At 48.3% G+C, this 24,355-nt stretch overlaps 1 protein-coding gene across 2 annotated transcripts; it reads right to left on the minus strand.

The window, feature by feature from the left end:
* Window positions 1–20,413: 20,413 nt before the first annotated feature.
* ELF3 (E74 like ETS transcription factor 3) lies at window positions 20,414–24,055 on the minus strand (the record flags this gene model as incomplete). Of its 2 annotated transcripts, none has more annotated exons than XM_080917787.1 (8): window positions 20,414–20,697; window positions 21,261–21,456; window positions 22,293–22,412; window positions 22,560–22,649; window positions 22,748–22,867; window positions 23,057–23,152; window positions 23,298–23,519; window positions 23,899–24,055. In XM_080917787.1, 8 exons carry the CDS (start codon window positions 24,053–24,055, stop codon window positions 20,583–20,585), a joined length of 1,116 nt encoding a protein of 371 aa, XP_080773913.1. In that variant the 3' UTR covers window positions 20,414–20,582. The 2 variants fall into 2 exon arrangements, with proteins under 2 accessions (XP_080773913.1, XP_080773912.1); XM_080917786.1 differs by having other exon boundaries at window positions 23,298–23,579.
* Between the last annotated feature and the right edge of the window lie 300 nt (window positions 24,056–24,355).

Below are 24,355 nucleotides of genomic sequence, written 5' to 3' on the forward strand. Positions count from 1 at the left end.
ACACCTTTAAGTCCAGCATTTAGGAGGCAGAGACAGACAGATCTCTGAGTGTGAGGTCAGCCTGGTCTACAGAGAGAGTTCCAGGACAACCAGGTTTGAGTTCTGGTTGAGTGCTGTGAACTGTTAGCCATAACAGCATGGAGACCTAAGTTTGAGCCACAAGACCCAGATTGAAAAGCTAGGCGTGATGGCATGTGCTGCCATTGCTGGGGAGGCAGAGACAAGCAGACTCTTGGTATGAAATTATTGCTTCACCCCAGGTCAGGGAGAGACCTTTGGTTTCCACACACATGTACCACAGACACACACGTGTACCTACACACTCTTTTTTTTTCTCCCTAAGCAGATCTGTCCACTCAGAGGTAAGATAGGACACAGGGCACTTAGGAGCCTTTGGAACTTCCTTCTAGACACTGCAAGGACTGTGGTGGGAACCAGAGATGGACACAGGTTCAGTGCTGGACACATGGTCAGTGCAGGACACAGGGTCAGTGTGGGACACATGGTCAGTGCAGGACACAGGGTCAGTGCGGGACACAGGGTCAGTGCGGGACACATGGACTGCTTCAACTTAGGATTCATTGGAAAATATACTCCAAGTCTCAGCCAATCATTCTCTTCCTTCAGCTGGCATGGGGATTGACCCTGAAGGTGGGTAGAAGAGCCAGTTCTACCAAGGGCTTTTCAAACAGCAGCTACTCACTGTACATCTCTGTCACACGCAGGAGAGCAAGACTGTCCATTCTTGTTTCCCCAATGCTGCTACTGGTCATTCCAGCATCATCCCAGGGTAGACATTCCAGTGAGCAACTACTACAGGCTTAACCACATACAAATGATCTTATGGAGTTGTTCCCAGGGAATTGGGAATCCAGGAGCACTGTGGAATATTGACTCCTGCCTGAACCAGAGAAGGAGGGTGTCAGTGAAGATATCCTGGACCAGCACATGAACCTCACTCTGCAGTAGCACACCTACAGACAGACACCGTGCACCGCCATGAATGCCTCATGAACATTGAACTGATGCTCATCTTTTCAGTGACCTTGCAAAGTGGGGGGTTAACAACCTCACTTTTCAGCTAAGGAGACAAACTCAAAGAGTTTCTGTCATTGGCTCAAGGTCACACAGCTCCCAAAAGGCAATTCCACGATGGTATCTGAGGTTTACTAACTTCTGTAGTCTTCAGGGTTACCCAGGTTTGGGTAAGGACAGTTCAAGATCACTCACAAAGTTTATGTGACAAGTACTCCTAAAAAGAAATTCTTAGAGTCTGGGACAATGCCCAGTTGGTAAAGCTCTTGCCTAGAATGCACAAAGCCCTAAGTTGGCTCTTTAGCACCTTGTATGGGCCAGAGTGGTAAACATAACACTCAAACAGTGTCCAACACTCAAATAGAACTCCAAAAGGAACAGAAGTCTCGGAGCTGGAGAGATGGCTCAGCGGTTAAGAGACTGCTCTTCCAGAGGCCCTGAGTTCACATGGTGGCTCACAACCATCTGTAATGGGATCTGATGACCTCTTCTGGTGTGTCTGAAGACAGCTACAGTGTACTCACATAAAATAAATAAATCTTAAAAAAAAAAAAAAGACAGGGTCTCATACCCCAAGCTACCATTGAACTTCCTATGTGTTTGTAGTGGGTCTTGAACTCCTGATCCCTTTCTTCCGTCTCCCATGTGCTGAGATCACAAGCACAGACCACTATACTTTGCTGCAAGTGTTTAAGTTGGAAAATTAAAGGCAGATAGTGCAAACCTGTAATCCCAGGGCTCGGAAGGCAAAGCCAGGATGACTGTGAACTGGAGGCTAAGCCTGAACTCCATGGTGTGACCCTGTTTAAGGAGATATACACTCTAAGAAAATAGTTCTAAAGAAAATGTTAAGTACCCTACTAAATACTTGATGGGACATAAAAATAGAGATTCCTTTCAAATTATATTCAGAGAAGAATTTATTTACTTGTTTATTTATTTAGAGATGGGGTCTTATTTTACAACTCTAGCTGTCCTAGAACTCACTTTGTAAATAAGGATGGCCTTAAATCACAAAGATCTGCCTGCCTCTGCCTCCCAAGTGCTGGGCTCAAGGCTTGAGCCACCACATCTGGAAGGGGAGTCTTGTTAAGTTAAATGTATTTTTTGACTATTGAGACAACAGCTTGCTATGTTTTCCAGGCTGACCTCAAATGGATGAGCTCATAATTCTCCTACCTCATTTTAAAACCTGGGGCTGCAGATCGTCAACACCACACCCAGCTGAGAGTCTCAAACTACTTCTAATTGACTTTTCTAGGTATCACAACCAAATGTACTATTTTGCTTTTGAGATAAGATATAGCCCTTGTTGGCTAAAGAACTTACTATGTAGTCTAGGCTAGCCTCAAACTCACAGAAATCTGCCTACCTATGGAGTGCTGGAATTAAAAATGTTTTTCTTATTACCTGGTTTTCATTTGTTCTAGACAAAAGTCTTCTATACAGACACAGGCTGGCCTGGATTAAAAATTTTGCCTTGGCCTCTTCCTGCTTCAGCCTTCCAAGTGCTGGAATTATAGGCCTTTACCCACAATGCTCAGCTTCTGAGCATGTGCATGCACGGTATGAAGGCCAGAGTCTGGATGGCCAGGTCTTACTCCTTTGCGACAGCATCTCTCACTGAGCCTGGAGCTAAGGCTGGTCGGTCGCAGTTCTGTTATCATCCACAGGCTCACCGTTGCACAACAATCTCCACACCCCACCTCCAGAACTTTCCATGATCCTGTCCTGAAACGGTCTGTTAAGCAGTAATTCCCATACCCCACTGCCTAGTCTCTAGCAACTACGGTCTACTGCCTGTCCCGATGAATTTTCTCAGTCTAGGGGATTCACATAATGTGTATCCCTTTGAGTTACTTACAGTGCAAAAGGGAACCTATTGAAAAGAGAAAACATTGGAACAATAGTCTAAGAAGTGGCAATGGTCTGGGGCAATCAGTGCTGGAAAATTCCACAACCATGACCAGGCACAGAGATACATACCTTTCGTCCCAACACTCAGGACTCAGAGCTTTGAGAATCTGAGGCTGCCTCACTGAGCTATTAAGTTGTATGTAGCTACACAGTGAGACCGTTTCTCTAAATAAATACATGGCTAATTAATTTCAAGGTGTACAGCTGTCAAAGCAGAGCTGTTCTCTCTCCTCCTTGATCGGGGGTCCAAGGACGAACTATTTTTCTATGTGTGGGGAGCTGGGGAAAGGAAGGCAGTGAAGGAGGGGGAGAGGGGCCAGAGTGAAATCCCACCCAAAAAGTGAGCAAGGTGTCAGAGAGCTAGAGTATTACTGGGCCCTGGGCACTCTCTCACCGGCTGTCCATACTGGAAATGCCTGGTGGGCAGCTTCAAGAGTGTCCCACTCCCCACCCCACCCTACCCCACCCCTGGGCTATGCCTGCAGAAAGGAGCCTGGCTTCTTCTGCTGCCATTTTCTCATGCCTGTTTGGGAAATACTCAAGAACAGCATCTAAGGGACTTCGTACTGCTGCTGTGCAGATCTGCCTCTGAGACCTAATGGCAGCCAATGACTGGATGGCCCATTATCTAAGGGCTCTGAGTCAACAGACGAGATAAACACCCAGGGTAGGATCTGAGGTTAGGAAATCTCCAGAGACCGGGGCTTCTGGGGCTAAAACAAAGATGTTTTCAGAGTGGGAGGCCAGTTCTTCCCTGAGGACTGGGGTCCTTCAAGAACCTGGACTCTGAACTTAAGGTCAAGCTGACCAGCTACAGCACAGCAGACGGTCTCTTGGCCCAAGAGCCTGAAATACCTGGAGGAGTGATTTCTTTCCCAAGAGCACATACATTTCTCTGTGTGTTTTGGTTTGGAGATATATATCTATATCTATATATATATATATAGATATAGATATATATATAGTAGCTGGGTAGATATTTGTTTTGAAACAGGGTGGCATCAAACTGTCTATGACCAAGGATGATCTTGAACTTCCAACCCTCTTGCCTCAACCTCTTTAAGTGCTGAGACTTCAGCCTTGTGTTATTTATTGCCAGTTTTGTGTCATGCTGGGGTTCAAACCCACCCGCAGCGTCTTGCATGCTAGACAAGCACTCTACAAACAAAAGCTATATCCCTATCCCCGCTTACTTATTTTTAATACAATTATAGGCATTTTATTAAGAAACAAGAGCAGCTGGACACAGTGGCACCCACCTCCCTTTGTCCCAGCACTCAGGAGCCAGAGGCAGGCAGATCTCTGAGAGTTCCAGGCCAGCCTGGTCTACACAGTAAGTTCTAGGATAGCTAGAGCTACAAAGTGAGACTATGTCTCAGAAGAGAAAAGAGGGAAGTCTTAAGAAAGGAGGAGTAGCTAAGGAGCTGGGAAAAGCAAATGCTCAAAGCTGTCGTTCGTTCGTTTGTTTTTACTGACAGTGTCTCATCTCATCTGCTGCCTTCCAACTCTTTAGCCTCCAGAATGCTGGATGACAGGCATGGGCCACCACTTCCGACACCATTTGACTGTCTACTCTTAAGAAGTGACTTATCCATTCATGTCTTTGTTTTTATTTATGTGTATGTGCACCCATGGGTACCCCCCCAGAGCCCAAAGAGAGTATGGGGGGGGGTCTCCTGAAGCTCCAGTTAACAAAGCCAGCTGGGCTTCAAACTTAGAAATCCACCTGCCTCTGGCTCCTGAATTACAGGAGAATACCACACAGTTGGCTGCTTTCTGTTTTCATTATTTGTTTGTTTGTTTGTTTTGAGACAAGGTTTCATGTAGCTCAGGCTGGCCCTTAAATTCTGGATGTAGCCAAGGCCTGGGATCTCTGTGATTTCACCTGTGTTGTACTAGAGTAACAGGCATGCACTACCTTCCGACCAGTGATACAAATATATAGCTCAGAACCCTACCAGAAGCCATTCAAACTTGCATCAAAAAAAAAAAAAAAAAAAAAAAAAAAAAAAAAAAACAAATAAACCACCCAAGCCTCTACTTTGTACCACCAGGAAGCCTTCCTATCGTGTGTGTGTGTGTGTGTGTGTGTGTGTGTGTGTGTGTGTGTGTGTGTTTGTGTGTGTGTGTGTGTGTGTGTGTGTGTGTGTGATGTATATGTATGTATTTATATTAAGCTCTTTGTTATCGGTTTTCTTTTCTTTGTTTCTGAGATAGTCTCAAGTAGCCCAGGCTAACCTCAAATTTGCTAGGTAGCCAAGGATGACCTTAATCTCTGATCTTTCTTCCTCCACCTCTCAAGTGCAGGGGTTCTAGGCATGGGCCACCAGGCCCAGCTTATTTATTCAGACTACGGGCAAATATTTTTTCCTACATTTGTGAGTGACAATACAGATAAGGAGGTAGGAACTGAGGATGGGCTACTGCCCATTCCAACTAGATAAGGTCTCGGCTATCCTCTTCCCTGTGGGTGCATGCTCCAGGGCAGATCTGAGGCCCATTGCAAGGAGGCTGGTTAACCATTGGCTCTTCCCCTGACTCCCCCTCCCCCGTGTGAGGTAATCCAGGTCCCCAAGGGAGAAGCAAGAACCCGCCCAGCCTGCACTGTAGGACTGAGGTCACTCTGACCCCAGTGAGAATGAGTGAGCCTGAATCTGGGGGCTCCATTCAGCTGAAGCATATTCCCTGGGGACAGCAGGCTGCAGGAGAGTGCCCGGGAGCCCATTGACCTGGTTTGGTGGGTAATGGTGGGGTGGGGCCTGGCAGAGATGAAACTCTGCAGATGGTGAGAAGCTGAGACACTGTAGGGAAGGGATGAGATTGCAAGCCTGCAGTAGCCTTAGTCCTGACCCCGAATACTACACTACTATCCCCCATGCCCTGCTGGCCAAGGCCTCCCATCCCTAAGAGTAGAGCATAAAATAAACTTCTTAGTCTTTTTTTTTTTTTTTTTTTTTGCCCCTCCAATATTAGATGGGATGGAGGCTGACATATATGGTAGGCAACACACACACTCACATACACACAAACACATACACACATATGCACACATACACACATGCACACACACACACATACATGCACACTCACACACACACACACCATCACCACCTCTCTGCCTTGAAGTCCTCACCCTGTGCTACCTAGGTCTATACATGGATAATCTTTTTGTTTATTTGTTTTGTTTTGTGACAGAGTTTCTCTGTGATTCCCTGACCATCCTGGAACTCACTCTGTAGACTAGGGTGGCCTCTAACTTTAATCTGCCTGCTAAAAATTTATTTGTTTGTTTATGTTTATTTATCTGTATGCACACTCATGGGTGACCTCAGAGGTCCCATCTCTAACAAAGATCAGCCTGTCTCTGCCTCCTGAGTGCTGGGATTAAAGGTTTGTTTCACCAGGTCTATTTATTGTTGTTTATGTTTTTGTGAATGTTGGCATTAGGACAGCTCCTACCTCCAGCGATGGCACCACCCACATGTGACAGGGACCTGGCACATTCATTGCCATGGAAACAGCCAAGCATTCCCAGGATACACCGGTTCAGAAGCCCACCTCCACCTGGGAGCAAATGACATCACTACCTCCATAAAAGACTGAGACACCCCCCTTCTCTTTCTCTCGTCTCTTCTCTTGACCCTGACCCCTGTTCCATCATTCTATTAAACCTCTCCATGTGGAACGGTGTTGGGTTGGTGTGGTTCGTCCAGACACAAGCCGAGAAATCTAATTAACAGCAGCGATCTTTTGTTAATTCACATTATATCTGGGTTACAGTCCTCCTCCCTCCTCTCTTCCCAGTCCCACCCTTACAAACCCTACCCTTCTCCTTAGAGAAAGGGAGCCCAGCCACCCTTTGGTACCACCCCACACTGGGGCATGGAGTTTCAGCAAGACTAGGCACATCCTCTCACACTGAAGTCCAATAGGCAGTCCAGGTAGGGGGATGGGGATCCAACAGCAGGGAACAGAGACTGAGGTAGCCCCTGATCCACTTGATAGGAAACCCACATGAACAGCAAGCTGCACATTTGCTACAAATGTGTAGGGGCCTAGGTCCAGCTCCTGCACGCTCCCTGGTTGGTAGCCCAGGCTCTGTGAGCCCCATGGTCCCAGGTTAGTTGACTTTGTGAATCTTTTTGTAGTGTCCTTGACCCCTCCAACTTGCTCACTTCTACCCCCCACTCTTTCACAGGACTCTCTGGGCTCCACTTGACGTTTGGCTGTGGGTTTCTGCATCTACCTCCATCTGTTGCCAGATGAAGCCTCTCAGAAGACAGTAGTGCTAGGCTCCCATCTGCATAGCAGAGAATCTTTTGGAGTGTCAGGGGTTGACTCTCTCCCATTGGATGGCTCTCACGTTGGGGCAGCCATTGGTTGGCTGTTCCCTCAGCCCCTGCTCCATCTTTGTCCCTACACATTTTGCAGAAAAATTTTGGGTTGAAGACTTATTTAATTTTCACAGGCCAATGCTCAGGGATGGAAGCCAATGCCTCGGGCAGGCTAAGCAATTGCTCTACCATTGAGCTACATCCCCAGGCCTCTCTTAGATGAGTTTCACTGGCCACAGTTTACAGGTGGGAACCCAGAGGTGGGGAAAACTAACCCTTCCTGAGGGTGATCCCTATGGTCACTGTGGGCTTCAGCACAGCCATGCTTCAGAGAGCTGATCACACTGTGCCTATCCAATCCTGGCAGATATGAAAGAAACCAAATCAATCCCAGCCACAGATGATCCACTGATTTAATTTAAGACCTCCAGCTTTGCCGGGGATCACCACTTAGGGATTCAAAGGCGATTGTTAATGGCTACTGGGTTTTTTTTTGTTGTTGTTGTTTGTTTGTTTGTTTGTTATTATTTTTGTATAAAGCATGAATTGGGTAACATCCATTAATTCAACAAATTACTGCAAGCTAGGCACAGTGGTCCTGGAGCCTGGCGGATCAGGAGTTCAAGGTCATTTTCAGCAACATAGCCGGCCTGAACTCTAAGAGAACCAAGAAACTAAAACAAATGAAAATTCCAAATGTTCTGCTCATATGTTTATATGTATGTGTGTAAACAGGACTGAGTGTGGGGAAGTCTAAAAACCTAGAAGGGAGACTGAGAGACGACATGTTAGGTGATAAAAGCAGGCAGAGAATTGGCAGGGAGAGGACATAGAACATGATAGAGAAAAAGAGTGGGAGGCAGAGATGAGGAGGAAGGAGAACCACAAAAACACACACTCTCTGCCAGTGGATCATGTTTTTAATCCCAGGAGGCAGAGGCAGGCAGATCTCTGAGTTCAAGGCCAGCCTGGTCTACAGAGAGAGTTCCAGGACAGGCAGGACTACACCGGGAACCCCATCTTGAAAAAAGAATTTTTTTGTTTGTTTGATTTTTTTTTTCTTTGAGACAGAATTTTTCTGTGTAGGCTTGGCTGTTCTGGATCTTATGCTGTATAGCAGACTAGCCTCAAATTCAAAAATCCACCTCTCTCATGGAGCTTATGGGGGGGAGAAAGGGCAGAAAGACAATTTAAAAAATTAAGATCAATACATTGTCCAAAGCTGGGACAATGTGACCTGTGCCTGTAATTCCCGCACTTGAGAGGCTGAGGGAAGAAGATTATGAGTTCAGGTTAGCTTTAGGGCTGGAGGGATGGCTCAGTGGTTAGTTAGGAACTGGGTTCAGTTCCCAGCGCCTGTATAAGGGCTCACGGCTCTGCGTGACTCCAGATCCAGGGGATCTAATGCCTCTGAGTTCCACAGGCACCAGTAAGTAGTCACATACAAAATAAGTAAATCTGAAAGAAAATATTCTAAAGTTATACCCAGACCCTAGCTCAAAAACACATACACAGGAAGAATATGTTGGTCTTGACTAACACAATGAGGTAAATAAACACAAGAAGGTGGAGTCCTGGAAGGACAGGGCTCCAGTATGTTGTTGAGCCATGAGGATGGCACTTAGAGCCTCATCCATGAACTGTGTCCTCAGTCCTTTATTTTTGTACCTTTTATTTTAAGACAGTGTCTCCCTTAAGTTGTTCTGGTAGGCCTAAACATTGTGATCCTCCTGCCTCAGTCTCTGAGTAACTAGAACTGGTTTAATGTTAACCAGTCAGGTAAATAAGAGGACTTCAAAGCGGAAATGATGCTTAGCCCTGGCTCAAAGGAAATGAGACATTAAAGCACTTGCCATCTGGGGAGGACTTTTCATACTGAAGTCACCAAGTCATGGAAGCCAATGAGCAAGCAACTCTGGAGGCAGAAGAGCCCACAGGGTCTATGCTTTTTAGTGACATGGGGCTAAGGCAGATCTCAGTAAGGACAACAGACAGATAAGAAGCCAAGAACTGAATTTTGGGTTGTGCTCATTTTTGGTGATCAGGGGTTTAGGAGACACTAAACAAGTATTCTCCCAAACACAAGGGAATGGGATGTGAGCAGACCATATCTGCTGCTAGCTCAAAAACTACTGAGTCTGTAGGACTGAATCTTTCTGAGGTCATTACTACCAGGGACAAGGTCACTTTCAGTAGGATGCTGGCTGTCCAGATTGGTTCTATGCACAGAAACCATAAGCACAGCAAAACTGACATAAAAGGAACGGGGGGGGGGGTGGGTAGGAGGTCAGAGAGAAAGGGAGGGTTGTAGCCTGCTATTGTACCATGTGCCTTGTTGGGATTCTGTAAACCCCACCCCTCAGTTAACTGGCAATAGCCAGGTGTGCTTCGTCTCAGTGACCTGACACTCTAAAAGAGGCTGCTTGCCCCCTCCTCTCTCTTGCTCTCTTGCCCTGCAATCTTGACCCCCCCTTCCCCCCTTCCCCTTCCCTTCCCCCCTCTCTCTCCATGCACTCATGGCAGGCCTCTACTCCTCTACTCATCTCCTCTCTCTCTCTCTCTCTCTCTCTCTCTCTCTCTCTCTCTCTCTCTCTCTCTCTCTCTCTGCCTCTACTACCCTCTTAACTCTTCCATGACTTGAATAAACTCTATTCTGTACTATACCATCGTGTGGCTGGTCCCTCAGGAAGGGATTCCCAACATGCCCCCACCCGCAGAGGCATCTCCCTTGCCCCCAGGCCTTGCCGCACCTCCATGGGCTGTATGCCCTCCACTTTCTTCATCCTTTAACAACATTGGTGCCCCGTGACTTTTAACCACACGCCTGTCATCAGAGCCCTGAAGAGGATGGAGAGTTCCCGGTCAGTCTGGTCTACCTAGTGAGACCCTGTATGAAGAAAGTTAACAGCCTGCCATAGCAGCGTGCATGCCTGTAATCCTAGCAATAGGAAGGTAGAATCCTGGGCATCAAGAGTTCAAGGTCAACCTAGGATACATTGTCTCAAAACAAAACCCAAAGGTGTTGCTACTCACATGCTTTTAATCCCAGCAGAGGCAAGCAGACCTCTAGGAATTTGAGGCCAGCCCCGTCTACACGGTGAGTTACAGACCAGCCAGGAACACGTAGCCAGATGGGCAGCCCTTGTTGTAGCACAGTTGGGTCAGTGCTGGTATTAAAGACATTTGGTACCACACTCAGCCTTAAAACAACACAACAACAACAATGCTGACAACAACAGAATCTCCCTAAATTGTTTAGACTAGTCTTCCCAGCCTTCAAGTCCCACTCTTTCCTACTTCTGCCTCCCAAGTGCAGGGGTGATAGGCATGAGGTAGCATAACCAGTTGCCCAGTTTGTGTTTTTAACAAGTGGAGGACAATCTGAATGGGAGGGAGCAGAACAGCTCCAGAGTTTCATCTGTCAGGGAGAAAGCCTTCTATTTTCAGATCGCTGTCCTTGGGACCTAACACAACATTTCATGATCTGTCAACCATTCATGCATCCCCTCCTTGTATCTGATGTTCTTTCTGCCTGGATACCCTGCAGCTCTGAGCCCTGGCGAGTGTCAGCCTCATTTTCTCAGCACCTGCCCGCCTGTATCTGGAATATGTGCTCTGTCCTGTGGCGTCAGTGTCTTAGGTTTGTTGCTTGTTACCCTTATTTGTTGACTTTCTGAGGCTGGATTCAAAGTTTCAGTCCTCCCGTGTCTACCTCCTGAGTAATTGGAATCACAGGCATGAATCAATGAATCAATACACTCAAAAAGACACCTTGGTCTTGCTAGCAATCCCAGGATCTCTTTACCTGTGTGGCTTGGTGGGGGTGGGGGGAGTCTTTGCCTTTGCTTCCTGTGTTTTCCTGGTACAAACAAAATGTTCAATGAATGAGGGTTCTGGTCATTTTAGTTTTCAGTTGTTTTGAGACAGAGCTTCTCTATTTGTTCTTGGATGGCCTGGTACTCTGTACGTAGACCAATCTGCCCCTGAATTCATACACATCTGCCCGCCTCTGCCTTCTGAGCATCAGGATTAAAGGCCTGTGTCACCAAGGTCTGACTTGAATCACTGCTTTTAAAGATAAGATTTGATACTATAAATAGATATAGTCATACTTTATCGAAACTATCATATTACTTTTTGCATTTTTTGCTACATTTTTAAATCTTGGTGTGTGCATGCAGTAGTGGGTGTGTGGAGGTGGGGGTGCGGAGGTCAGAGGACAACTTCTGTAAGTTCCTTCTCTTTTTTTCTTCCTTCCTTTCTTTCTTTTTAAAGGTGATTTACTTATCCTTATTTTATGTCGTTGGGATTTTGCCTGTATGTGTGCATATGTCTGTGTGAGGGTATTGGATCTCCTAGGACTGTTACTGACAGTTGTGAGCTGCCATGTGGTTTCTGGGATTTGAACCCAGGACCTCTGGAAGAGAAGCCAGTGTTCTTCACCGCTGAGCCATCCCTCTACCCCCTCATTCTTTCTTTTCACCATCTCTATGAGTTGGAAGTCAGCCTAGTCTGTATAACAAGTTCCAGGCCAGCTAGAGTTATACAGTGAGACTCTGTTTTAAAAACAAAAAAAAAAAAATTTTTTTTAACTTTATTTCTGGTACTTTAAAAATGATTTATGTTTTAAGCAGCCTAGATGGCCTGGAACTCACTGTGTAAGCTTACCTCAAGCTCAAGAGGTCTGCCAGCCTTTGTCTCCTCAGTGCCGGGATGAAAGGCATGTGCCATCTTGCCAACCTTCTTACCTTTTCATTATTTTTTTTAAAGCTGTAATGGTTATTTTTACACTAATATAAACGTACATCAGAAGGCAAAAGCATTAGAAATTAAATGCCTATGTTTTAAATTCTCAAGTGCTTCAAAGAGGCTGATTCATCTAACCCATCTATGGAAAAAGGAATAGTGTGTATGTGTGCATATGTGTGTGTGTGTGTGTGTGTGTGTGTGTGTATGTTAGAGAGACAGAGTTAAGATATATATCCCAAGAGGCTAAACTTGTAGCAGGCAATTCTGCCTCAGCCCCCAAGGCTAAGATTAGAGGTTGTGTTTGTGTTACCACACCAAACTGAGAAAGATTATTCTTATCCCTATTCCCAGATTAATTGAAAGTGGTATGCAACTTTTATTTTTTTTGAGATAGGGTCTTAGATAGCCCAGGTTGGCCTTGAACTCACAGATATCCACTTGCCTGCCTCTGCCTCCCAAGAGTTGAGATCAAAGGTGTATACCACCATACAAGACTGCAAAGCAAGATATTCTGCTGACTTTTATTTCTTATAACTTCATTAGAGTAGAAATGGAAAAAGCCTGTTGGAGATGTAGGTTGAATTCAGTGTGTATACTGCTTGTTTTACACACATACTCACAGCACTCTGGATTCAATCCCTAGCACTACATACAAACTGAACATGGTAGCACATACTTACAACCAGGACCAGCATCTGGGAGACAGAGGCAGGAAGACTAGTTTGAGTTTGAGGCTAGTCTGGATTATATAGTGAGTACTAAGCCAGTCAGGGGAACATAGCAAACTTGTCTCAAATTAAGAGTGAACCAAGGCAGCATTTCTACTCTGAATTCAGAAAGCCAAAAAGAGCATTGGTTATAACCAAGAAGATAGATTATGAAATTACAGCTCTTCTGAGCCTGTCAGAGAGATCAGAGCCGGGGTCACGGTGCAGCAGGGTAACCTAGAGTTCAAGACAAGACAGTCGTCTGCAAGGAGCTGAGCAGGCTCTCAAAGCCAAGCAAGAAGAAAGCACCAAAGCACACCCTCAGGCAGAAGGGATTTTGCTCATATCTTTGACAAAGTGCTAAAGGTTTGAGTTACACACATTATGCCAGAAGACTGACTGAAGCTCGTGGCCTCTTCCCCACAGGCCTCTGTTGAGGCTCAGGAGGAAGACTAAAGGAAAGCCTGAAGCCCCACCAGGACCCTCTCCCTGGAGAAGAGGAAGAGAATGTGAGAGAAGAAGGCAAGGGAGGGAAGAAAGAAATGGGGTGTCATATGGGAGAGACAGCAACCTAAAACTTCTGGGAGGAGTCCAGCAAAGACCCAAATTCTCTTGGGATCCTATTTTTACCAGAGATTCTAGGAGCAGGGACTCTTGCCCTCAGATGGTATTTGACAGTGGCTGGAGACATTTTCTTTGATTTATCTGGGGCTGGGGGTTGGGCCTGGGATGCTGCTGGTCATACTATATGCCCAGTACACCACATGCTCTTTTTCCTACGGATAAAGACTTCTCTAGTCAGGAACATCAATAGTACCCTGGTTAGTTGAGAAGGCCTGCCTTTGGATTTCCAGTGGGGGAGGGGAGAAAGAGACAGAAAACTGCCCTAGATGGCTGAGTTAGCGATTTTTTTTTTTTTTTTTTTTTTTTTTTTTTTTTTTGCCTCTTCTTCTAAGTGTGGGATCACAGCTGTGTGCCGGCGTATCTAATTTGTTGTTGTTTGTTTTTGTTTTTTGTCAAAGTCTCCAAGCCCAGGCTGGCCAGAAACTTGCTATGAATCCAAAGGTACACGTTCACCTCCAGAGTGCTGGAATTGCAGATCTATGCCACCATACCCAGCCGCATTGTCTTTGTTTCTTATTCATTTATTTTTATTTTTGGAGGTAAGGATCTCACTAGGTAGCTCTGGCTGGCTTTCGGTGTAGGCCAGTCTGGCCTTGAATTCATTTACAGATGTGAGCCACCGCGCCCACTTCAACATTCTTTTTTTTTTTAAGTTCTTTGTCAATTTGATATAAAAGTTAATATGATTAGGTGTGGTGGCTCACACCCAGAGATCCTAGAATTTGGGAGGTGGAGGCAGGAGTATCAGGAGAGGTACAGGTCATTCGGGGCTACAGAGTGAGTTCAAGGCCAACCTCAGCTACAAGAGATTGTGAGGGGGTGGGGAGTAGGCCGAGAGAAGGAAAGAAGGAGATTGATTTTTCTGGAGTCTTTAGCTACTGCTATTAAAGGAGAATTGAGGCGGGTCAGCTGTCTCCATGGTAATGACAGTTTTCCTTTGGCCCAGTCCCTGCCTTGGCCCTGCCTTGCAAAGAACCCGGCTTGAGATACAAGGACTCTAAATCCCAGCATGCCTTGTGTGTTGAGACTTTCCCGTCAGGCCCGCACTGTGGGTCGGCAGGTGTGGAGATGGGCAGGTGAGACTGAGTCACGCGGGATACTGGGCGTGGCTTCTTGGATCAGCACCATAGTTCAAGTGCGGGTTCCAGTAACCGGCAGCTGAGCTGGCTTAATTGCCGCTGCTGCCTCAGCCTTGTTCTGCACGTAGCAGCTGCACCAGAAGCAGGGCTGTAGGGTGAGAGAAGCAGGTGGCATTCCTGAGGAGCAGCCGCCCTGAGGATCTCCCGAGAACTCCCTCCTCCTCCTTCCCATGATACCTAGCTAGGTTCCTTGGGTAGCTGTCTTGTTTGAACCTACCCCACGATAGACGTGTTTATCGGGAGAACACTTCCTAAGCTGCCTGTCTTTTATCTAACGGTGGAATCGAGGCGACCGAGCACCACTGAGCTGTGGGGGTTGCTAAGCACCTGTCAAAGCCGTCAGTTGCGGGGCTGTGGGAAGGTCTGGAAACATAGTTGGAGCCCTAACTTCGAGCTCTCTGGTGGGCTGAGACAGGCATCCTTATACTGCAGACTCGTTGCAAGTAATAGGGAGATAGGAGGTAGGCATCTTCATTCGAGCTACTCTCTCCAAAGAGGTTAAAGTATTAAGACGGGTGGAGAGGATATATGAAGAGCTATTGTATAGTCCAATGAGATTCTGCATCTCCCTCAGAAAGGTGAGATGAGACTGCAAGACAGTAGTGGTGTCTTTGGACACTATTATGTACTTACACAGCTCCTTTAGTGTGATGAGGGCCCCTAACATGCTATGCACTACATTGATCAAAAAAAAAAAAAAAAAAATGAACTTCAGTGTGCACAAGCATACACGTTTAGTCTCAGCACTCCAGAGACAGAAGCAGTGGATCTCTGTGAGTTCAAATCCAGCCAGGTCTACACACTGAGTTCCAGTGCAGCCAGGACTATGAAGAGAGGTTGTCTCCAAACAAAACAAAGCACAACAATGATCTTGCAGGTGAGAACAATGTAATACTTCGAGGTAAGCGTAAAGGGGTCTCTTGGTCCCCATATCAAACACTCAGAATAGGAAGAGCTGCCCGCCTTTTCATATTCAGGAACTTAGTTACCTCCGGTCCTCAGCACCACCCTCCCTCCACGACATCCTTAACAGCTCACTGTTTTGTCAGATAGAGAGGGCTGATAACATGGGGAGCAGTATGTTTCTGCACGTGGTGTGTGTGTGTGTGTGTGTGTGTGTGTGTGTGTGAGAGAGAGAGAGAGAGAGAGAGAGAGAGATCAGAGCTTCTGCTGTGCTTTATTGCTTTTCACTTAGGACTAAAGCTCACTTTAGTGATCTTCCTATTTTTTGACCCTCCAACTTCTGCCTGGTCCAACATGAATGGAGTTTGGTGACTACAGAGGTCCAGCTTGCTAGATCTTCTGAGCTTTTATTTTGTTTGTTTTTGGGTTTTTTTTCTCATTTTTTATATTTTCAGTTTTCAAAACAGGGTTTCTCTGTATTGCTCTGGTAATCCTTGAACTCACAGAAATCTGCCTGCCTCTGCCACACAAGTGCTGGATTAAACATGCGCAGGGCTGCCTCAAGCAGGCTCTTCTGAACTTTTAAAGAGAAGGTGTGGATTCGTTGTTTCTGTAGTCTTGTGACAGTCCCACTCCCATGAGCCCCATTCAGAAAAAGTTAGCTTACTGTTGGGTGATTGTTGAAAACTTAACAACTACAAAAGGCATGGCCGATGGTATAAGCACCTAACAGGCCAGGGGGAACTGTGCAGGACAGAAGCATATTTGAGGTGATGCTCTTGCCGTTGCCTTCTTGAAACTTTAAATAACTTGTTTGTTTTGGGCCTGGAACTCCACAACAGTCCAGCTGCCTACCCTCCCAAGGGTTGGGATTACAGGACTGAGACACTTTGCCCAACTCTAAGTAGCTTTTAAAGCAGTCTCTTGTTTTGGGCTCTGCAAATTCTGTAAAATCAAAAATTCTACTTTTGGGCCAGGCAGTGGTGGGCTTTAATCCCTGCACTTGGGAGGCAGAGGCAAGAGGATCTCTGTGAGTTTGAGGCTAGCCTGGTCTACAGGGCAAATCCAGGATCACCAGAGCTACACAGAAAAACCCTGTCTCGATAAAAACAAAACAAAGCAAAACAAATACCTGTTTTGAATGGAGAGAAAGGATATTATACTTGGAGAGAGAGCAGAAAATGCTTCAGAGGAGGGGGCCCCTTGGCCCAGGGAAGGGAGGAGCTGTGTAAACAAAAAGGCTGAGGTAGACAGTCTGAGAGACTGATCTCACAGCAAGGGCCTTAGTCTGGGTGTGAGTGGATGTGGCTGTGTAGGTGAGGTGTGTGTATGTCTGTGTGTGTCTTTCCCCAGTGTATCAATACACACAATGGGTAAGGACAGATGGGAAAAACTAATAAAAGTCCCTTACAAAACGTCCAGCTTTGAGAGCATTGGGGTTCAAAAGATGCTGGCTAAAACCAAAGGGCTCAGGCTCAGCATACGGTCAACAAAGAAATGATTTTCCAGCTGGGTTATGATGCTGCAGGCTTTAATCCCTCTGGAGGCAGGGGCAGGCAGATCTCTGAGCTGGAGACTAGAGAGTTAGAGAGTTCCAGAAAAACCAGGAGAGAAAGGGGGTTTCTAACACACACACACACACACACACACACACACAGAGAGAGAGAGAGAGAGAGAGAGTTTTCTCCCAGTAATATTCAGTGAAATAGCCATCCTCTCATTAAATTAATGGCAAACAAGACAAAACAAAACCCTCCCCTTCTTCACCTCCCATTCTGCAAATCTAGACTGCTCCAGATACAGTGAGGGTGAGGCTGTGGAATTCTGGGAACCATTCAGAAGAGGCAGGGCAGCTAGCCCAGCCCCCCCCCCCCCCCCCCCCGCCACCCCCCTGCCCCAGGCCTGGGCCCACAGGGCACACCCAAGCCCTGGAGGGTTGACCTGTTTTTAACCCACCCTGCAACACACATGATCCCACAGCAGTTGATAAGAGGTGACCCGCTCTGGGCAGGATATAAAGAGCCCCACCCAAGGCACACCCTAGGGGACCCAGGGCAGGTGGCAAAGGACTGGATAGAGGACCTGAGCTGGTGAGGCTTGGGATAGGTTTTCTGCCTTCTACAGAGAACTGAGAAGTGCCAGCTTAGGAGTCTAGGTAGACACCTCTGAGGTGAAAGGTAAGAGGTTGGGCATACCAGCCTTTTAGAGGCTAAAGCAAGAAAGTTTGAGCCTAGCCAGGGCTTCATATTGAACTGTGGTTGTTTAGTCTGTGCCAAAGAGGCTTTTTTGGGAACTTGGAAGGCTGAGGCAGGAGGATCGATGCTAGTTCAAGACATGCTTGGACTACAACAAGGATGGAGTTTAAGAGTAGTTTGGTTACAGAGTGAAACTATACCATAAAAGGTTGCCCCTGAGTTCTCAGGCCCAGGCCCAGGCCAGAATGCTGGGTTTCTGGTCCCCACTCTCACCTGACCAGTGACCTTGGGCCAGCTTCGTCTCCCATCAGTGCAATGAGCTACCTGGTCTTCTCGGAGGGTATGGGACAGATCCATTGTGATAGCGGAATTAGAGACCCACCTCACACACTGAGGAGGGCAGGACAAAGGTCTGCTCGGGCCTCAAGTGCAGCTGCTTCGACTTTGACAGGCTTCTCAGCCCTCCTGCTCCACACGTACCTCCCAGGTGAGACTCACCTCAGAGGCCTCCTCTTTGGAGCTGGGAAACCTGAGCGGAGCACAGCAAGGAAGACCTTTCCCCCCAAGCCTCCTGCTTTTGATTAGGAGACCTCTAGCAGCAAGTGATTCTCTCTCCTCTCTTCCTCTGTCTCTCTCGTCTCTGTCTCTCCCTCTCCAGGATTCTCTCTTTAACAGCTTTGACTGTATATATGGCTGTCCAGGAACCTGCTTTGTAGAGCAGGCTGGCCTCAAGCTCACGGACATCATCCTCCTGAAAAGGTCTTCTCCTTAAGGAAGGACAGACTTCAGAGACAGTTCTGTAGAGAAACTATCAGTGCACAGCACATACAAATGAGGTCATTGTTTGGCCAAGTGGAGTCACTGCTTCCAAGGCCAAGTGGTCACACACACAGTGGGCAGGGTGGCGGCGGCACACCCCTTTAGTTCCAACACTCAGGAGGCAGAGGCAGGTGGGATTCTGTGAATTTGAGGCCAGACTGGTCTACAGAGGCAGTTCTAGGACATCCAGGGCTACACAGAGAAACCTTGTCTGGAAAAACTAAACCAAAGCAAACCAGCTAAACTCATAGCAATCCTGCTTCTACTTCCCGAGTGCTGGGGTTACAGGCGTGGGAACTGACGTACCTGCCCTACAGCACTTCCCTCATGGGCAGACTGACAGCCGCATGGCTAGGCCTCTGAGGACAGTTCCGATCCCTGCACCAAGACAAGCAGCAGGGCAGAAACTCTGGAGAAATTAGGCTCTCCTGGAACTCAGTCTGTAGACCAGGCTGGTCTAGAACTCAGAGATCTGCCTTCTGAGTGCTGAAATTAAAGGGGGCGTGCCACTGCCACCGCCGCCGCTGCCGACACCACCACCGCTACCACCAGCACGTGGCTTAGAACCTCAACGTTTGAACGGATCATTTTTCTTTCCTTTAACATTTCAATCAAATATTTTTGTTTTGAAAATACCCAATAGAACACTTTTTTTCTTAAAATGTTATATATATATATGAGAGGGAGACAAAGAGGTCCAGGTGGTGCAGTGCAAACCTTTCCTCCTGGTACCGGAGGTGTGGAGGGGCAGATGCAGATAGGTCACGGGATCTCTAAGCTTGAGGCCAGTCTGGTCTATACTGTGATCCTGTCTCCCTGTTCCCAAATAAGAACAACCAGAAACCAGGTTAGAAGCTCCCAAGCACAGGGTAAGAGGCAGGGCCCTTCAGCTCTGTGGAACACCTATGGGGTCTCTGTGTCTACGCTGGGATAATCTCTCTTCTTAGGAGATGACAGCATGAGACAGGTGGAGCCGAGCCTGGCTGAGGACCGTCACAGCTCCTATCCTCTCTCATCCATGTTGTGTTTTACTTTTCCCGTTACAAGATCCTATCTGTTCTTTCGTCGTCCGTCACGACGCTAGCGCTCAGGTTACAGATCTTTAGCGTGAAGCCAAATTGGCTGGAATGCAAAAGTCATCTATTGACAAGGCGGGACTTGCAACTCTAGACATCTTGGAGGACATCAGATCCAAACTCCTGTACAAGAGAAAGCAGCCCTGAAGAAGATGGATTTGGCCAAGGTCACTGAGCACCTGGTTGGTGGCAATAGGACAGCCCCGGTCCCATTTCTAAGCCCATGTCCTTGTATGAAGTCATGGGTGCTTCTTCAGTTGTCAGCTGCCTCACCCATTTTCTTCTTCTCTCGAGCCCCCAGCTGCAGAAGTCCATGCCCAGCCCCCACACACATCTTTCTGCACGTTTACCTCCTCTCCCTCCCGTCTCCATGCCTTATCCCTTTCAGAGCCCCAGCACACAGATAGCTCAGACCAAGGTTAGAAAAAGCCCAGAGGGCACTTTATTGGAGGCTTCAGCCTCCACTCACAGGAAAGGGGATCCAGGAGCCCCACCTTGGGGAGGGGCATCACTCTACTTCTCGCTGGTCCAGTTAGGGGCCCTAAAGCAATCAGTCTGGCCACCAGCACTCAGTGGAGAAGACCAGGGAAGGGGAAATGCTTTAGAAAAAATAGCTCTCTATATACACTGGGAATATTTATAACACATAAATTATGGATTCTCCGACCCCTGTCCGTGGAGCCTGAGGACTGAGCAGAGAGGTGGAAGCCAGTCCAAGAAGTACTAGAGGACACAATCTTGTCCCCTCTGTCCCTGTGGTCTCCCCAGCCTCCTTGGTTGAGCCCAGGCATCTGCAGGTACCGGTCTCTTCTGCAGTCATCGTTGGGACTGGAAGGAACTGGATTCACAGCTGAAGAGTTAGCAAACAAGTTGGTTCAAACCCCGGGGCTTGTAATTCCAAAAGGGCGAGGAGAGGCCAAAGGCTGCACTTCAGGATCCGGCCAAGGACACACCCAACAGGTTCCTCCTCTCTACAGCAGCACAGGGAACACATCCACATTAAGGGGGCCTTCAAGCCTGCTTGTCCTTTCAGGAAGGTTCAGTTCTCCAGTTTATGCCTGAGTCCTGGGTCCAGCCCTGACCCTTAATTCCGACTCTCTCCAACCTCTTCTTCCTTCCAGCCACTGGAGTTCTTGCCAAACTTGTAGACGAGCCGCCGTCCATCCACCCGCTCCAGGATCTCCCGTTTGTAGTAGTACCTGGGTGGGAGGAAGGCGGTCAGAGGTGCAGGCAAAAGACGAGCTAGGACTGAGGTTCCCGCTGATTCCCACTCCCACTGTGCTGAGCCTGCCCTCGCTGCCTGAGTTTTCCTTATCTCACCTGTTGTTGCCAGGTTGATCTGTAATTATGGCCTGAGCACCTGCTTCTGCATTAACTTCTCTGTGCCTTCTAGCTATGTCCTGGGGCTTTGTTCATAAAGGCCCATAAACATAGAAACAGCGGGGACTTAAGCGATGCAGAGCTAGTCCACCTTTGTGGTACACAGGAAGAACCTGTGGCCTAGAGACAAGGGAGCCGAGCTTTAAATCTCTATTCTTTCTTTCATCAATTGTCTTTCTTAGAACACGTCTGCGGGAAACACAGAAATGTTAGCGAGCGCTGAGTGGTCTCCCAATGTCTGCCTCGCACTTTCTTTATGCGTCACTTAACCAACTACGTAGGCCACAACACTGTCCTTGTCCTCTCCGTGCGGGCCTCACGTCTGTCATGTGAAACCTAGCAGAAACCAGTAGAGTCCAAAGAGAGGTCCCTGACGGCTCACCTCATGGCCCGGCTCAGCTTCTCATAGGTCATGTTGCTGTTCTTTTTCTTTTGCCCCCATAGTTGGGCCACAGCCTCTGAGCGAAGAAACTTGAACACACCCTCATGCCGGTTCTCCCATTTCATGAGGCCTTCGTTGAGCTCAGGATGAATAAGAATGTCCCGGATGAACTCCCACAGGTGAGTACCTCTGGGGGCTACAAGAGAAGATTTCCTCAGTTATCAGTCTGGGGTGCCCCTCTCCTCCAGACCATCTGGCCTCACCTATCTCGACAATGCCAAGAGCCAAGGCTTATGGGAGTACAAACAATGTCCTCTTAGTGATTGCTAGGCTGCTTCCTTTCTCGTCCCGAAATGCAGTGTGCTGGGCAGACTGCACAATTCTCTCTCACCAGATCAGGATCAAACATCTGGTTAAGATGAGCAGTGACAGAGACATGCTCCTTTGTGAGGGGCTCAAGGACCAGTAGGGACCAGTGGTGGTGAGAACTTGGCACACACATGGGTCAGAGAGCTGGCTGCAGCCCGAGGGATCAAGAAACAGCTTCCCGGAATTAACAGTCCCCTCAGGACAAGAACGAAAGCAGACCAGGAGTGCATACGTGCAGGTCTGTGTGTATGAAAAAGGCAGCAGGCGAGACCTTTGGGGTGACCCTCCAGGTCAGAGCAGCTGCAGCACACAAAGCCCGAGGCTCTTTCAGCAGGCCGTGCCTAGAACCCGAACCAGCCCGGCTACCTGGGCACTGAGCACCCACCAGTTGCCTCCTCCCCATCAGAAAGTTTCAGCAGGCAAGACAGGGGCCAAGTGCACTGATAGTTAAAGAGCCAGGTTTCTCCTCCCCCAGGACCCCCAGTTTCCCTTCTCTAAGTCCAAGCAGGCCTCTGCAAAGAGGTGGTAACCAATGCCGTGGAGCCTGTCAACAGTTCACAAAGGCAACAGTGCAGTAAGGAAGTCCCAGCGGCCATGACAGGCCTGAGGAGACGGAAGGAATAGTGTCCCTCAGCCCACAGGGTGGCAGCCCCTAGAACTTACCATGCTTGCTCTTCTTGCCCTCCAGACAGTCCCAGTATTCTTTGCTCAGCTTTCGGGGACGCCCCCGTTTCCTCTTTCCATGCTTGGGTTCCCCCTTCTTATTATAGTCAGGAAAGCCATCTATGGGAAGGGGGTTGGAAGGTCAAGAGAAGGGCAAGGCAGGGTATGCTCGGCTAGCCTTGCCGCCGTAGAGCAGAGAGGAGGGTGGGAGAGAGTGGCGGGGGCCCCGTGAACCGGACCCCCAAGAACAGCCCTCTCTCTGCTCACCTCTAGGGAAGACCTTGCTCTCGGTGAGATCCAGATCCACGTCACTTCCACCAGAATCAGAGGAGTGGGAACTCTGGGGAGTAGCGGTCCCTAGGGGCAAAGAACACAGTTTGAAATGCCAGGGCCAGCCTTCCCAATCACTGCCCACAGATTTCAGGTAAGAACTACGGCACAGGCAGGACCTTTACCTGAAAGGGAGACGTCGGAACTATCGGGGGAGGGTGCTCCAGGGCCGTAGATACTGCCGTAGTAGGAGCTGGCCTGGCGGCCATCGTCCAGTAGCTCCTGGGCAAAAGGGCTTCCCTGATCTGAGAAAAGAAGTTAGAGCTCAGAGAGGCCCAGGAGACCAGCAAGGACAGGCATGACCACACCCCGGGGGCCAGAGAAATGACTACGGAATTATTTCCAAGTCGGGAGAGAATATCTCTAGCACTTTGGAAGAGTCGCAGATGGGACAAGGCAAGCTAGGGAGGGAAAGGGAGAAAACGGGTTCTCACCAAAGGGGCCCGAGTCTCCTAGGCCCTCTTGGAAGGCCATGCCGTCTTTCTCCAGCAGCTCGATGATCCAGCTGAGTTCATCAGAAGAGCTGGAGGCTGGCAGAGGCAGGGAGGGGGTCACCAACCACCTTTCCAGCAGGGGCTCGATAGTTTTACTCTATCCAGGAGCCCCGAGTCCTGCCCAAATCCCATGTCCCCCGTTCACTCTCTAGGCCCCGTGGCTCCCCTGGCTTTGACTTACTGAGGTCCCGAAGCTGGGAATGGAGTTGATCTCCGAGGGGCCCAAAGACTAGCCGCAGCTCCTCCAGCGCACAGTTGCAGAGGGTGGCTCCGTCCATGTCGCAGCGGGAGAAGTCGATGGAACTGGCGTCATACTTGTTCTTCTCCACTTGGTAGCTGATCCACTCTAGCACCTGGGTCTTCGACCAGAACTGGGGCCGCTCTTCTGTCCAGCTTGCCTTCTCTGCAAGGTGGAGTACAGCCGGAGGATCAGCTCTGTCCCTTTGGGGTCTTGTCTGAGGTCCTACACAACCCGTGGAGGTGGGGGGACAGATACATATTCACAGTCACAACATGGCCAGTCTCAATGTGTCCTTGGTGTATCTCCACAGTCCCTGTATTCTCACCACTGCAGTCACTACAGTCTTCTCAGAGGCTAGGCACACAGTCTAGCGTGAAGGTCTTGCTTGAGCCTTTCTCCAGTGCTACTCAAATGTATGAATGAATAAATTCTCCCCAGCCCCTAGCCCTGGGATACCTCTCAGAGACCTTCCTCCCTGCCCCTTTATCTAAGAGTCTCTCAGATTGGTGTCCTGTCTATAAAGATTTTGCACAGCACTCACCTGGACCTTCCATCTGTTGGTTGTTCAGGGTCAACACCAAGTCTTCAGTACCAAAGGAGGTAGTCGGAGGAGCAGGAGCCAGGGTGGGGTCTTCTGAACTGTACATGGCGTTGAAGTAGTTACTAAAAATGTTGCTGATCTCACAGGTGGCAGCCATGAGGCCCTCTGGGAAGAGGAGACAAGGTGGTGAGGGTGCAGTCAGGGTACACCCCATTACTGTCTGGCAAAGCCTAGACAGCAACAGCCAAGAGGCCGGAAGTTCGATGTTGCTGTAGACATACTCTCTTCAACCGCACCCCCCCCCAAAAAAAAAAAAACACCCAGCTACTTGGGGAAGCTGAGGCTGGAGGCTCTCTTGAACCTAGAACGGCCAGACCAGCTGGCGCCAAACTGGAAAATTCCGCTCCAAAAAAAGAAAATAATCTCAAAGCGTGTGGAACCACGAAACGAATTCTGC

Source organism: Micromys minutus (assembly GCF_963924665.1).
Source record: "Micromys minutus genome assembly, chromosome: 6".
Taxonomy (NCBI): domain Eukaryota; kingdom Metazoa; phylum Chordata; class Mammalia; order Rodentia; family Muridae; genus Micromys; species Micromys minutus.